At 38.7% G+C, this 16,623-nt stretch overlaps 1 protein-coding gene across 1 annotated transcript in view; it reads right to left on the bottom strand.

Moving 5' to 3' along the window:
* CFAP43 (cilia and flagella associated protein 43) overlaps positions 1–16,623 on the bottom strand; it is a 75,039-nt gene that overhangs the window by 27,691 nt on the left and 30,725 nt on the right. The window contains exons 15-25 of the mRNA XM_018552402.1: positions 15,567–15,722; positions 14,747–14,877; positions 14,165–14,318; positions 12,633–12,737; positions 10,535–10,612; positions 8,862–8,987; positions 6,496–6,600; positions 6,289–6,405; positions 5,448–5,651; positions 3,679–3,885; positions 1,801–1,890 (exon numbers count right to left, since the gene is read on the bottom strand). Of these exons, the coding sequence (XP_018407904.1) occupies positions 1,801–1,890; positions 3,679–3,885; positions 5,448–5,651; positions 6,289–6,405; positions 6,496–6,600; positions 8,862–8,987; positions 10,535–10,612; positions 12,633–12,737; positions 14,165–14,318; positions 14,747–14,877; positions 15,567–15,722 (1,473 nt within the window). The remainder of the gene's footprint in view (positions 1–1,800; positions 1,891–3,678; positions 3,886–5,447; positions 5,652–6,288; positions 6,406–6,495; positions 6,601–8,861; positions 8,988–10,534; positions 10,613–12,632; positions 12,738–14,164; positions 14,319–14,746; positions 14,878–15,566; positions 15,723–16,623) is intronic.

Consider the following 16,623-nt stretch of genomic DNA (forward strand, 5'->3'; position numbering starts at 1 on the left):
AATAACAATTTGAATGCGTGATTGGTATAAAAGCAATATACAGACCAGCCTAAGGCCCACAAAGCTTACATAAAGAAAGCCCATTTCATAATATTCGAAAGGTAATTAAAATAACAATCTACCAAAACTTTTTTTTAGTCTTTGAAAGAGTACAGTAGGGTTGGAACCTTTGTCAGAATTTTACTGCTGTCTGTATCCCCTTTTTCTGTTCCAGGTGGCACAACATGGTCACAGACAGCAATAACAGTTCTATCTCCTTCTTACCCTATCTTTCTAAAAAGTTTTCGTAGACTTTACTTTGCATTTAGTTTCATTTAGTTTGCAGTGAGAATAATTTTGCTTGAAATATAAATCTTAAATTAGAAATTTACACATGTAGTTCTCCTGCACTATAGCCCTATTTCTCTTTGTACAAAAAATAACTTCTACCAAGAATATGTTGATATTTGATCTCATACTAAACTAACGCACAAAGTTGTGACTCAATTAAACTTAAAAAGGTTACTTATTAACCTTTCTAATTCAAGCAGCAAAAATGACTATTTCCAGATATTGGAATAAATCACCTTCTCTTAGTAAATTGTTCATAGTAATAGACCAATTTTTGACGCATGAAAGAAAAGATATTGAACCTTAGTCAAAATCAGCACATCTTTTTCAATTGGTAGGCTAAATTCAAAAATATTATTACATATAAAATGTATTTCTTATATAAATAAACTTACAGGGTTATTCACAAAAGGGTGAAGAGTTTGGAGAAGGCAGGAGGAGTGAACAATCTAGGACAACATAGCTGATTTGGAAAAATTCTCCAATTCAGCTCAGAATTAAAAAATAAGTTATAAGGGAAGAGCTAAGGCAGAAATGGAAAGCAGGCTGGAGAAGATTAACGTGTGGACAAGGAATGGAACATAATTAAAGTGACATTAAACCCTCAGATTTTTTAACATAAACCAATACTGCAATGTGTGCCTTACTGTAATCCATGGTTGTTTCCCTTCTCTTTGCTGCTCTTAGTAAATCTGCTTTACTTGACAAAGTGAGCACCTAAAGTGCTATTAAAGTCAAAAGGTTTTTAAGCTATTTCAAATGCTGAATAAATCACCTACAACTGATTTTAGTTTCCTGCAGAATCAGTTGGTTCCCTGAGAGCTGGCCCTTACATCATGTTTTAGCGTGTCACCTTTCCCTTGCAGGGTCCTGTGGAGTCACCCTTATGCATTCTAGTAAGATTCTTTTTCCTTCCTTCTCCATGCTAGTATTTGGACAGATGCTGCAGATGCTATCCCCCGTTATCTGGTGCTGGACAGGGAAGTTGAGCTGAGAGAGGTGGAGCTGTTTGGAAACATGATGACTAAGTGCTTGGGCAAAACTGTAAAGAAATAATTTTCTGGGCAATGTATATTTGCTTAATCTGGATTAATTATTGAAAAAAAGGTTAAGAGTTTAATACTACTTTAACCCTTGCAGTGCAAGAGTCACATTACTGCAAGGATGAGTTTTTGAAAGCTGGACAAGAAAAGAAATGACAGGATATCTAACAGAAATATCAAAGTACAGCAACCTGCATGGGAGGTAAAGGAAATATAGAAACTCTAAAAAAAAAACCCCAAGGCTCTGGCAAAGGCATTCTTAAAGTGGAAATGGGGTAAAATGAGGAGAAAGACTGGAAAAAACAGATTATTAATAGAGTATAGGAAAAAATACTAGGAGCAGAGCAGCTGTATTATTTTCATCGCTTGTAATAGGACATAGGAGAACAGAGAGGACACAGAGTTCTGTTACACAATATATATTTACCTGAGCAGCCAGGTATTTCTCCTTTTCCTCTTTGGCTTGCTGCTCTGCTTTGGCTTTTTGCTCAGCTGTCAAATATTTTTCAACCTTTATCTTTAGAGGAATAGTAGAAAGACATGTGGTTACAAAATGTACACAGCTCATTTTCAATAAGAAATGCATTTCATCAGGGACGTGCAGTCAGGGAAGGCAGAGCCTCACCTAGTATTATGGAGGGAAAAGCTGTCAGCTTCAAGTCTGAAGCTGACAGCTTTTTCTCCATTCAGAGCGGCTTGTAACAGGTTACACAGCAGGGAAAGCCTCCCCACTGTGTAACCCGTCATGGACAGAGCGCTGCCTGTTAATTACAGGTGGCGCTGCATCCGGCTTTTGACAGCTAAGTTAGATAACACAGCAGCGGGCTTCCACACTGCTTATGTAACCTAACATAGTGAAGCCAGAGCTGCAACAGCCTCTACTTGCTGTTAGAGGCTTGAGCTCTGTGGATGGCTAAGGTCTGCTAAGTTGTGAGCTGAAAGGAGGAAGGATGGACATGGAAATTGAGGTAGAGATAGAGAATGTCCTATGCGCCTTGGCTCCATCTAGTGGCAGGAATGCTGCACGAATGGCATTCACTCAGCATATGGCTGGGCGGGACATTTATAAATCATCCCCTATGCGTTAGTACTAAGTAACTGTGTGCAATGTGCTTAAGAGTCATTTTGTTGGATTTCAGGTGTCCAGCTTTCATGGGAGGCCGCAGTAAACCACAAGGATTTGACTCGCCCTTTCCAAAAGTGTCAGATGCCGAGGCATGCTTGCATGCTTTGAAGGCTCTTAAACAAATATGTATTTGGGGGCTGTCAGTAAAGCTGACCTTCAATTATAATGAAAGGCCCACTTTAAGAGATAGGTTAAAGGCAGGGACATTGTTGCACTTTCTTTAATTGTTACTTGTGCCTTGTGCCAGGCTGTATGGTTAGGCCAAGGGTAGGCAACCTCAGCACTACAGTTGTGGTAACGCTACAATTCCCACCATGCCTCTGGGAGTCATGCATGTAGCTGTCAGAGTCTTGCAATGCCTCATGGGACTTGTAGTTCCAGAAAAGCTGAAGTGCCGAGGTTGCCTACCTCTGGGTTACCCTCTCAGTGTCAAAACCCAACTGACAAGAAATTTCTGTATCAAGCACATATGCGCTTAAAGTGGACTTTGCAGAAAAAAGCAAGTTCAACTTAATAAATCAGGGTCTCTACCCAATAAAAATAGAAGCATTGGATTTAAAAAACAAAAACTATGGATAAATACCAACTGTACCCCTGACATTCACACTGCAGCAGGTGAATCTTACAGGATACAACTTTAGCGCAGCGCAGAAACATCTTATCCTGGGATTTGGGATATTTAGCCTTCTCCATAATTTCGGCTGAAGGATCCTGAAGTCACCCTTGCCTAGGCACCACTGGCAGAAGTCAAATATTGCCGCTATTATTTATGAGAAAGGGGGCCTTGATGTATTAAGAAAAAAGAAAACTTGCCGCACTCCTCACCGGGACTCCCCACAAAAAGATGGGTGCTCGAAATGACTGCGGATGGCGCCACCACACATAGACAAAAAGAAAGACGTCACCAGCACTCCAACTACGATAATAACAGCAATTAGATGCTCATTTATTGGCAGATGCTGTCTCTCATTGGCAAGCGCTTTCGGGGCCACACAGGGTCCCCTTCGTCAGGCTCAGAGATGATGATGTATTAAGCACACCTTGTTTTTTTAGTGCGTGCGTTAAATGTCAAATGTCTTGATGAATGTGATGACAAAAGAGGGTGATGACAGCAAATAAATTGTTTTACAAGTAAAATTGATCTGTGTCATTACTTTCATAACAATATTTGATGATTACCTCAGAATCGTCCACTGTGAGCGCTCTCTCTGGTTTCTCATTATCTGTAAATTTTGGTTCTAACATTTTTTCTTGGATGTTCAGTTCAGACATTATTTCCAGAATTCTTTGGTTTCTTTCATTAACACGGGAGACTTCTTGCTCCTTCTGTCTATAAATTGCTTCAAATTCTTTGTTAAAGGCTGTTTTGACATTGTGGATGATGTCCTGTGTGAAATGTTATAATGCATTTGAATGAGAAGTCTAAAATATTTAACAGATCTTTTCACTCTTCTCTAGATTTTTTACATATATGACTTTGTAAGTCAATGGCATAAGATAATTAAAGGGCCAGTCCACCTCAAACTTATATTTTACTTGTTGATGCTGTGATGTTTTCTGTGCTGGTGTTTTTTTACACAGCGCTCTTAGGGTACCCTGCAGCTCTCTTAGCTGTCCAAATGTCACAAAGTGTTCCTAGTACTAATGCACTCAGCACTCCTCCTGCATATCCCCTAAAACATGTCCTTAATACTTGCTCTTCCAACACTTAACTCCCCCCTATGAAATACCATTGCTGAGGTGTCATTACTAAGAGTTACTGATCCGTATGGATAGGTGATGGAAAGTTGAATCAGCATCTTATGTCTTTCAGAGTCACTGCTCAGGTATTATTTGCACTTCAGCATCTAGGGCCCCATTCTCCCTGTTGGGTTTTACATTTATTTTAAGTGCAACAGGAAATTGGTAACAGCCCTGAGCAGGATATGTGGGACATCCAATGAGAATGGGAATAGAGTCTTACATTGTTTCCTATAAAGGAACCCTCTAACAAGCAGACACAAATGAATTCTAAGTCAACACTTCATTTCGTCAGCTCTTCTACTCAGCCCTTGACCACCCTTTCCTCATGTTTCATAGTGCTCACAATCACCCATAAATAGTGGCAAGTGAGAAATCAACTCATGAATTTGCCTACTGTTACATCTTTGTTAATGGTCTACTGTGAATTGTTGGCAGACTAAAATAGAAATTGGCAACATTTTCCATGTGCAACCTGTACACATATTATCATACTGTCCTAACCTATAGGGGTTAATTTAATAAAGGAAAATAGGCTGTTCACTTTGCATGCAAATTTTCACTAAGCTAAGGGAAAATACCCTTAGCAGGGACAAAAATCTGTTGAGAGTTTGTATTTTGGGCAGCTGGATTTCCTGGTGTAGTTTGTTTTCTCAAAGGGAGGGTATCTCCTGGCTCTTGGGAGGCAGCTCTCAGGTACTGAAAGGCCACTGTATGGTTCTTCGATCGACCTATCAGGAAAGTGCCAGAGAGCCACCAAAAGAGCAGCTAGTGCAGGCTTTAAGCTCCTTCAGAGATCTTTCTCTGGCCAACATGTTGCAGCTCTGAGGAAGGGGGCTCCTCAGAATTCCTGAAAGAGTTAGCTTCTTTATGAGTACTGTGAACAATAAATTATATCTGGACTCCAAAACTTGAGCACTGTATCCAAAACTTTAAAAAAATGGCTGAGGTCCCTCTTTAAATGGTAGAGAGAAAGTTGCATGGTACTCTAAAGAGAAATGCATAGAACCCTTTTCTGCCTAAAAAGGTACAAGTAGACACTCGATAATTGTTAGTCATTGTCACTGAATTCTGCCAGATTCCTTAACCTGCTGCAAAGGAAATCATCTTGAAAAAAACATTAACAGTGACTTGTTCTGGGTATAGAATTTCTAACTGGATAAAACACAATGTTTATATCTTTCATTAGCCATCAGCGATCCACATACTTGAAGCAATATGATTTGGTTTATTTTCTCCTCTCTGCTGTGCATTTCCAGCTGGCTGTACAAGGTAGACGTGTCACCTCCATACTGATCGCTCAGACTTCCAATCAACGATGTGGTATCTTGACTTGTGGCTGTCTCTTCCTCCACTTCTTCATCCTCTTCTGACCCTATCCTTGTCTGAACTTCAACAATTTCCTTTCTAGCCTACATTCACAAACAAAAAATATATAATTTTCATACAACCTTCTTATATCCGTAAAAACAGTCTTACAAGCAAAGTAAGAAATGCATAGCAAAACAAAAACAAATGGGCTCAAAGTCGACAGTGCATAAAACAGCAGTACATGCTCTATTTCAGTTGTGCAAATTGGCAGAGCACCATCCATTAGAAAGGGTGATACCTGACATGACAAGTACAACTCCATATTTAAACTTAAATAAAACATTAATTACCATGTATATATTTGCTGCCACCAGCTGAAAGTTGAAACTGGGCTACTGGGAAGTACTTAGGTGAGCTTAAAGGAAGGAGAAAGCTGAGAATGGGTGTTCTAAGTTTGATGATGTTCACTGGTTAGCTAAAGATCAGGAAGGAGACAGGGCAGCGGCATGAAGTATATAGAGTTTCAAACTATGAAAAATGTTGTTGCCTTTATTATACCAAACAGTCAGGACTGGGTAGGTCATAAGGGTATGTGCTTTACTTTGTGCCTTTAGCAGGCAAACGTGTTTTAAATATTTCAACTGTATGTGTGAATTTCATGTCTTAGAATGTATTAAATTACTGTATTTAAATACATTTTGTTTCACTGAATGTAAATATATTAAAAATTGTCTTTACTTTGAGATCAATAGATTCAATCTTCTTGAGCTTCAGCACTCTGGCAACATCTTCTAGTTCCTTTTCACTTCGCTCTTTCAAGGAATAATTTTTGACCTCATAATCTGCATGAAAAGACTAAGCAAAAAAAAAAAAAAGTGAGCATTGTTAATTTGGGAGTCTCAAAATAATCAAATGTCCTCTTCATGCTGATCGTACTACATTTACCAAAACAGATCGTCCTTTAACAGCCATGGCATCCCAGCATTCTTTCTTTATAACATCACGTAGGTACTGTTTGGCCAGATTTTCCATTTCAATTTCTTGCCTCACCTTTTAGAAAACAAGTTATTTTAACTGAAAAGTATGAGTTATTGGAAACAGAACCACTAAAAATATATACTATCTAAGCATTCACAACAAATGCAAACAGAATAAAATACAAGAACAGAGAAAAAAGAAAATGTCCCTTATTTGTCTTTATACCCTCACTGTCCTCAGCTCAAAAACTATTAGAATGTAAATATAACCCATGCCAAGATGGTGTGGTAAATAAAACAATGGTATTTTTCTTCAGCAAATATGAATGGCACTGCCTGTGCAAGCTCCACCGCCTTGTCCACACTCATTTCATTTAGCTATTATTGAAACTATTATTGAAACTATTCATAGTCTAGATGTGCGGTGGAAGAGCACTCCACATGCTACATTTGTGGGGCTCTTACAAGGTCCAAAAGTCAGGAACCTACATAAATATTTAATACCAGAACTACTGAGACCCTGTGCTTCATTTTTGTAGTCCCCACAACAGCCAAAGTTCAACTTCCATTGCTAGATATACAAAATGTGCCCAATGGCCATAAAAATACATACTGATCTCGGCATCATCTGCTGTGTCTATAACCCATGCATTGCCTTTACTAATTTTAGCCATAGAATTGAAGCAGAAATGTGACTCAATGGCTAAACATAGAGAGATACATACATATAAGTGAACTGTTTTTCATGCCACAGGGTGTCTTTCTGTGCGGCTACTTACCCCTGATACATTTACCTAAACCTTGGTGATACCACTATTTAGAATCATTTAGCTTTGTGTAACTGTCCTATCTCCATCCTGGCCAATAGACTAAGAATGAGAATTGCCACCTTCTAGGTGAAGTCCTCACTGTGACTGCACAAACACCTTATCCTTTCCCAAAGCCTGGTAGGATGATAATATTTTATTATGCAAAAGGTCCAGCTATAAAACTAGCTTTAGTATAGAGCAGTGATGGCAAACCTTGGCACTCCAGCTGTTTTGGAACTACAAGTCCCATGAGGCATTGCAAGGCTCTGACAGCCACAGACATAACTCCCAGAGGCAGATGCATCTTGGGATTTGTAGTTTTGGCACAGCTGGAGTGCCAAGGTTCGCCACCACTGGTATAGAGCTTTTTAAATCTAGAAGCCTAAGCAATTCTCAAAACGCACACATTTGGAAACAGTGCCATGTTTGGCTTCTGGAATTCTTCCCAGTTTGATATGAACTACCTAATATACTTTTCATATCATATCATCTTTATTAGATAATAAAAGTTGGACAATAACTTAACTAATTATTTTAGTTTACTATTATTGGACCTTTTTCCTTTGATTTAACTAAATGGAAGTCCTTTTGTGGCAGCCTCATTTTAAAATGGTGGGGTATGATTTCTTTTTTTATTGGCTGGTCATTGTTTTTTTGGAACTGGTAAGGAGTGGCACCACTGCTCCAGAATGGACATTCCCCAGTTGTCCTGAAATAATGTTGAGGTTACTGTAACCATTGTCATCAGATTTAGGCTCACCATACACATTGTAAACCGACCATACAATCTTTGTACAATTAACTTTAGATTTACCAACACTATGTAAAGTGAGGACCTACCCAATGTGTCCAATAAATCTGCATCCAATCAGGCAGGCTCTTGCGCTACATAGTTGTTAGTAGATCTAAAGAAGATTGTACAGTCAGATTGTAATGTTTGTTGTGAGCATATATATTTTGCCTGGCTGATCCTTTCCCCTCAACAACATGCTAATAAAGGTAAAATTAAATCCACTCCATTTTCATTACATACCTTAATAAACACATGCAGTTCCATAAGCCAGAAGTGGGTAAAACATGTCTAGGAAGAGTTATGCAAGAATCAAAATGCCCTGATGGGTGGATATTAGTTAGGATGAATGGGCATTGCTAGGTAGCTTGGATTTGCAGGTAGACTGCCCCAGGTAACCAATATATGTGATGCCGAGTCACCATGATTGAAAGAACTGAAATCCAATGAACAAAAGGGATGGGCCTTGAACAGTCAGGCTGGGGAGGATAGAACTAGATGATGCTGGATGTTCTCCAGCTAGGAAATTAGTTGGGCTCTACCCGACTTACTGCAGCTTCTAATCTACTATTGTTGTAGAGATATCAATTTCCGTACAGCAGGGAGAGTCTTCACAACTGTGCAAGACTGAAGGTAAGGTTGGAGTTCAGCTTCAAGTAAACATCATTTATTCTCACTACTTGGGTAATATATTTTCCTAATCACTAAATCCTTCAGCATCAAATGATCAGTTACCCTGTCCTCAGCCTGCTCTCTTTCTGCACGCAGTCTCGCTTGCTCCTCTGTGTCCAGATTAAATTCCTGCTGATCTAATTTTTCAATGTCAGGCAAGGATTCATTCTCTCGCATCATGGCTTGTATCTACAAATGACACATTTAATAAGCAATTTAAACAGGGATACCTATAGAAAATATCAACCCTATGAATTCAAAACATCTCATTTTAAAGTATTAAATTGGTAATCTTCACCTGAAAACATTACTAATAGCCAGCTGCAAATATCTATACATTTCATTGGTGGTTTGCTGTGTATTTTCAACACAGTATAATTGGCTGGGAAACTCCAAGTTAACGCCTTTCTAAAATCAGCTCACCTACTGTAAGGCTATATTCACACCTTAGCATTTTGGATTGGAGAGGGTGCAGCGCATTGAGAAAAATCATTTTTTCTGCATCTTTGATGTGTTTTCCAAATGCACCTTCCACAGGGAGGGCTGGTGACACATGGGACACATGTGACATATAAAAAGGTATATATGAGGCCTTAGACAGGCATACACAGGATGATCTCTAGTAAAGAACAAAGAGAAATGTCACATTTGCCCATGCTCATTCAGTAGGCTGCACCAAAGGAAAGCAATGTCTTCACTTCCTGACACGGCCATCAATCAGAAAAGGCAACAATTGCCAAATAAATAATGCAAAAATGGGAACTCACTATGTTCATGGATGGTCCCTCATAACAGACGCTGAAGTCATTTGTATAGGCTGCAAAGATTAACCTGTCTAAGGGCTAATATTATATATCTGTAACAGCCCATATAGAAATAAAATAGAATTTGTCAAAAATGTATGGAAAATAAAACACTGCTCTGTGCTTCCCAAAGACACCATATAAATCATATTGTCACATTCCTCTACCTGGTATAGTAATCAATGAACTGGATAACCTGAATAGTCTTGTGTTTATTTAACTTTTAACTTTTAATATTTAACTTTTTGCTCTCTTGCCCAGGGGCAGGCAAATCCCAAAGTGGAGATTTCCATTTCATTCTTAATTTTAGTTATGGATCTTCAACATTTGTTTTGCTTGAGATAATAGTTCATATATCACCTTTAAGTGAAACATATTTACTGGTATTTGTGGGAGACTATGCCCACTGCCCTTCTGGCTCAATCAGTCTGCGTTCTGCTGTGAGTCTCTTTGGAAAGCATTCTTTATAGATTCCTGAGTAACCTTCTAGTAAGGCAAATTACACCAAAATGGCAGGATCACAGACAGCAGTAAAGACCACTGTTGGATCAAAGTCAAAAGTGTAGAGTTACACTTTATGTTGAGTAATGGTCTAGGACAGGGGCGCCCACAATTTTTCTTCTGGAGATCTACTTTTCAAATGACAAGCTCAATGAGATCTACCAATGAAAAAACAACTGCATTCAGGGGGCAGGAGGGGGCGTGGCGGTGCATTGAAGTCAATGACACCGCAGTCAGGTCCCTTGCCCACAGTGGGACCGCCCACAGTGGGATCGACCTTGTGGGCACCCCTGGTCTAGGATTTGCTACAAAGCAGAATAATGATGTCGTTTTACGTGTTATTAAAAATAAAGCAAGTGTAACTGCAATAATATCAGATACAGACAACATCTTCCCATGATTACATCTTAACATAATTGGAAAGCTACTTACTCTTTGCCTCATTTCTTTTATACCATTTTTTAGACTTTTCTTTTGGTTTTCATATTTCTTTGTTTCTTCTTTTATTGCCTTTTAAAGTGAACATTGAACACATAAAAAAATAAAGTACTTAAAAGTGATACAGTTAGATGGCCACTTAGTTTATATACTCTTTTCATACACATGTTTTATATTCAGGTGGTGCAACCAATGAACATGCTGTAGTCCATTCAGTGAAAGATCATGTACAATTGGTTGCTTTAGGCAAATACAATATGCCTCATCGTTCTATCAGAAGTCACTTAAAAGACAACTAAAGCCAAGCCTTTTTTTAGGCTTTAGTCCTCTTTTGGGTCAAAAGAGTAGATTTACTGTTGATGACCAATGAGCGCTGGAGGAACAGAGAGGGGAGGAGGGAATACCTGCTGGGAGAAGTGACTGACAGTCACCGCTCTCTGCAGGGAGAAGACTGTGAGCTGAGTGATCAGCAGTTCATGATAGCTCAGTTCTCGATCATTAGAGCTGCCATGTGACACCTGCAGTTTCACACGCCGACTCTAAGCATTGGGTACAGTACATTTTATTCTCCCAACATTTCTCCTTCAAATAAAGTAGAAATGATTTTCCAGCAGACATTTCATTAATCAGTAATCACTAATCATACAATGATAACAATCTACCTTGATATTATAAAAAAGTCTACATAGTTATTATGCATGAAACTGATTCTTAGCATTGATTATAACAAAAATGCAATCAATGTAGCTGTGATTACGTTCCAATAAACATAAAATGGAAAAATAGGATTTTGTGGTCAGCAAAACTACAGTCACTTTTTTAGCAATTACTCGCAAATAGTTTGTTTCTTACCAAGGCGGCTGAGAAATACCTACATTTCAGTGACTAACATGAGATGTATTCATATCTTTTATAGGAAAGGCAATATATAATACACTACGGTAGCCTCTGGGACTGTGAATTCAGGAGGCTCGACCCTGGTTGCTCATTTCATATGCACATTGAGTATATCTTTTTTTAATTAATCACCGAAGGGAATGTGGCCCCCTTAACTCTCCTCGTTTTGGTCCCCAAATTTTAGTATCCCTTGACATTCCGATATCTTGTGCATATCTACCATAGTAAAAACTTTAATTGATGAATCCAACAGTACAGAAACACACTGACAATTTCACCACGTTGATCGACAGTCTCTTACGTGTTTCACCCCTTGGGCCATAGAGAGTTGAACTTTCAATATAAACGGCAGCATGTTTGGTAGCCTGCATCTGAGATACACCCATGCTACAGAATTATGCTGCCATACTGCAGTCCGTGTGTGGGATGAGAGCCTGTTTGCTCATTTTGGATTATTATGTTGTATAGATTTATTAAAAATCAGCACCTCAAAGTGACACTAAACTCAGGAATTAAATCCTAAAAATCCATTCTAGTAACCTAATTATTAACAAAAATCTATCTTATGAGTGTATCACTCAGCTGCAGATCCTCAAATCATCTCTGAATTTGTACTGACACTGTTCTTCCTTCTGGAGGGTGGCTACTTGTGTTCCCCATGGTGCCTGTGTGTGTTGTAAAGTCGCCACCACTAGCTCGCTACCATGATGGACTACAATCTCACGTTTAGTTTACTAATTTGTATTGGACTGTAGTCCATCACAGGAGCGGTGGCTACTTTACAACACACACAGGGACCATGGGGAACAAAAGTAGCCACCCTCCAGAAGGAAGGACAGTGTCAGCACCAATTCAGAGATGATTTGAGGATCTACAGCTGAGTGATATACAAATAAGATACATTATTGTTAAAGGTTAAGGTACTTGAATGCATTTAATTCCTGAGTTTAGTGTTACTTTACGGCATGAACAGGGAGAATTTTTTTCATAAAAAGGGGCTGAAATTTACAATTTGCTCCAGGTCCAGCACTTTAATCAGGTCTTACTTTGGTTGTCTAAATCTTCCTAAAAACAGCAAGTTGCTCTGGAAAACTAATACAAAAAAGATTTTAAAAAAGTAAAGACAGTGATATAAAAACGGCTGACATTGGAATTTATACACATGCTAACTTATTACAACAACTGTAACTAATACCTCATCAAGCTTCTGATCAAGCCATGTAGGATCTCCAGATGTAAAAGATGAGGCGACTGTGAAGCTATCATCCTGATCAGTGACCACCACACTCAACTGATTGTGCTAAATAAAGAGAATGCCATCATCATATACAAATTAAATATCCATAATTCCCCAAAAAATGATTTAATAAGATTGTAATGATTAAAGGAGAACTATGAGGTGAGTGCTTTTCACTCACCTCATAGTTCTAGCCGACCTGTGACAATGAGACTGTCACAGGTCGGCTCAGTAGATCACAGCAAAGGAAAGCGCAGGTGCTGCATATACCAATTACTTTCCATTGTTGTTGTTCTAAAGACAGTTACAAAACATTAGGTACAATCTTGACAGTTGTTACAAGTAACACCTCCACCCTTCTACTCTCTAGCTTTCTGTGCAAGCACATGATGCTTTCAAACTGTAATGCTAGTCAAGTAGTTTGGATGGAGAAATCTCCACACGCAGTCACTTTAAAGCCGATAATTTTCCACCAGACTCTGTCGATTTTGCAATCGACTTTTATCGAGCCGGATAGTGTTGACAGGACCACCAGCGGCTCAAATTTCAGCACATTCTGCAGGATTTAGATGAAATTCAAGCCACCTATGGTTACCATTAGAGGTCTGAGGCCAAACATAACAACAGAATATAGCAGGTTATTGATGAAAACTAAAAACAATAAAACCTGAAATTGTTCCCCAAGCCAATGGATGTTTCAAACCATGAATCTTAAAGGGGCTTTACAAGGAAAAGGAAAACACTTCCCTTTCCTTTAAAACTTTGCAGTAATCACCTTCCACAGCTACAGTCTAAACAATCTGTGCTCATACCCTTGTATGTTTGAAAGAGTGAAGCAGCATCACAGACACACAAATACCTAAACTTTATTTGTATACCTGTATACCTAAAATTTTTATTTAAAGTATAAGTAAAGCCTCAATTTATTTGCATATATCTACTGGTAGCAAGCAGTAGATTTATGCAAAAAGTGTAAAAAAACAACAAAACGCTTTAAAAGAGGTCAATACTTACCTGTGTCTTCCCCGCGCGCTCCAGTCCAAAAATGTGAAAATTCTCGGGTGGCCGAAAAGCATCTTGGGGCGGGCGCATGCACAGTTCACATTTTCGGCCGGGAGACGAGGAGAGACACAAGGTAAGTCTATGGATGCGTGGGACAGACACCGTGCGACAGGAAGTGCCAGCAAGGACAGAGGAGTTAGCGCTGGATCGGAGAGCCGCCGCATCGCTACAGGGACAGATGAAAAGGAAAGAAGAAGATCGGATTAAGAGACATTATTTAAGGGAAAGTGCTTTAATTAACATTGGGGGAGGGAAAAAATTGACTTTAATGTCACTTTAAGGTTTTAAAAAGAGTATAAAATGAGCACTGAGAAAAAGAGGGTATATTGATGAGAATAAAAAGGTAAGAAAAGGCATCAAATATAATGAATAAATTATATTAAAACAAATCTAAACATCAAAGGAAAGCTCATGATGTTAAAACTAACCTCTTTTTCCTGGACTGGTGCAGTGTCAATATCTGAAGACCAAGCTGGCATTTTCTTTAAAGCTTCATCTTCATCAAATATTGTAGACTTAAGAGATATGCTGAGAGTTCTTCCATAATCCCGGGCAGCATTCACTATATTGTTCCCAGAAGGTCTGTGAATACATTCACCATCTGAGAGGCAGCTTTAATCAAAGCTTTTGTAGCTCCAACAGGAAATGTGGGGATCAAACATTATATAGATGAAGAATGTGGACTGTGTGTTTGTTTTAATGAAAAGCTAAGCACAGGTAATGCTTTATTTAGCATTGAAACATATTAGGCAAGATGGCCACAATACAGTTTTAATGCAAACTGCATGCTCAGAGGATTGCATGAATGCCTACCAGACAGTGTAATTCTACAACAGGGCATAATTAACAATAAGGTGCAGTTAACTATATCAGTCTGTCAGTGATCACTCTTCATTAGATTATTTTAGGCAATTGGCAACAGTTGGTTATAAATTAGTTGTTGTATTTCAGTTAATATATCAAAGGTGTTCTTAGCATGTGCATTTGCATCTACCGGCTTCTGAACTCACCTCCATCTGAGGCACACGATTGCTCCATCTCCCATCCCTGTGGTAACCAGTGAATGGCCATCTAAAGAAAAGGCCATTGAGCCAATACCCCCACTGTGGTATGAATGGCAGCTTGCCTGAGCAAAGGTTTCCTAAAAATTAGTAAATAGGAATAGTTATTGGATCAAAGGGAAAGGAACAAAGCATTGTTATTACTGTATTTATTATTTAATATCTTCAGTATTATGTATTCTACAATAATACGTTATCCAGGGTGAAGGTGGTCTTTGTGTAAATCTATATTTATCTTTGCAACTTTTCTGTAAAGATCCAGTACAACAGAGTTCCCTTCTCTGTATACATTGCTGCTTTTAGGAAAATGATTAATTAGACATGCTGACTTAAAAGGAAAATTCAAAGGTGCAGGGAGGAAACAGGTGCCCTAAAGCTAAATAATGTTTTCTCACTCCCTCAGTATTCCTACACCTTAGGTTAGCGAAAGGCATTAGGTTTAAATTTCACATAGCAAATGAACTAACTACACTGCCAAGCAAATGACATGGTATATGTGAAGCAGACAGTACCTGCCTTTTACCTGTGCACATTTGTTAATAATATGCAATACATGCCAGGCAGCATGGTTAGTACATCTGCCTGCCTGAATTAAACTCGATACAAGAAAATGGGATTTAGAGAGAGAAACCTGCTCCCCCTCTCCCATGGGCCTGAGAAATGCCGTGCACTCCTATAGTAAGATTTTTTCCATGCTAAAATTAGGTTATTTGAAACTTTCCTGTAATCATTATGTATGGCATAATACAGTATAACTGTGTATACTTACCAAATTAAAGGAATCCTGTACATACAAAATACCATCTCTTGCAGCCACAGCAAGCCACTTGTGATGAAAGGACAAATTAAGACATCCAGGTCCAAGCTGACTCCCCCGCACCTTCTTCTCAGCAGACAGAAGTTTAGGTAGATCCCCAGCAGCATCCTACAGGCATAAACAGACAATTTTGTCTGATGTAGATGAAGGGTATTGATGACAAATACTGGAAATGGCAGTGGTTCGTAGTGAACAAAGCAGAGATCAGTATAAAAAAAGTTTATGTTTAGCTAATGAAAGCTGATTTGTAATTTATTTTGTGGTTTGCTGAACAGCAGTGCGCTTTGTACTTTATTACATAATATAGCAAGTGTTTTTCTCATTTCCTGCATGTGCAAGTTGTATAAGGCTTGGAGCTTATTGATATGCCATACATATCAGCCTTCCTTAGTGTTAACGTTCAAGCTCAGCTTTTGGATTTAAATAGAGTGGGCAATGGCTATAACCTCTGCTGCTGGTGACCCAATTGGGGAGATTTCTCCTAACTTCCTGTCCTCGTGACATCAGGGCAAGAAATGACAAAGGCTCTGACCCACTTTGGGTCACAAAATGTCTGCTTATAGTTGAATTTCAGTAAACATGCATGGGCTTGCGCATAAAACAGCCCTAATCCCAGGTTAACTAAATTTAAAGTGGACCTTTACCCCCTTTGATTAAAAATCACATCAGTATACAGTATAATCGGCATGCTGATATGAAATCATCTTAAATTCATTAGCTAAACAAACATTTTTTTTATTTAACTTTTTTTTCCACTTCCTGGTCCACTTTGGCACATATGATATAATGTGCCCAAGATTACATCAGCAGAGCAATGCTGGGAAATATCATCTGTAATCTCATGAGATCTCAGGGAAAGGCATTTTCCTCCACTGAGATCATGTACATAGTCACATGTCCTAGTCACATGTGCCAGAGTTCCAGGAGGTAAAGAGTAATCTGCAATTAGTTAAAATGGCCACTGTCAGAAGAATGGGGAAGAAAAGAAAAATAAGGTATGCAAAAAATA

Source organism: Nanorana parkeri, unplaced genomic scaffold (genome assembly GCF_000935625.1).
Source record: "Nanorana parkeri isolate BGI_ZX_2015 unplaced genomic scaffold, ASM93562v1 scaffold87, whole genome shotgun sequence".
Taxonomy (NCBI): Eukaryota; Metazoa; Chordata; class Amphibia; order Anura; family Dicroglossidae; genus Nanorana; species Nanorana parkeri.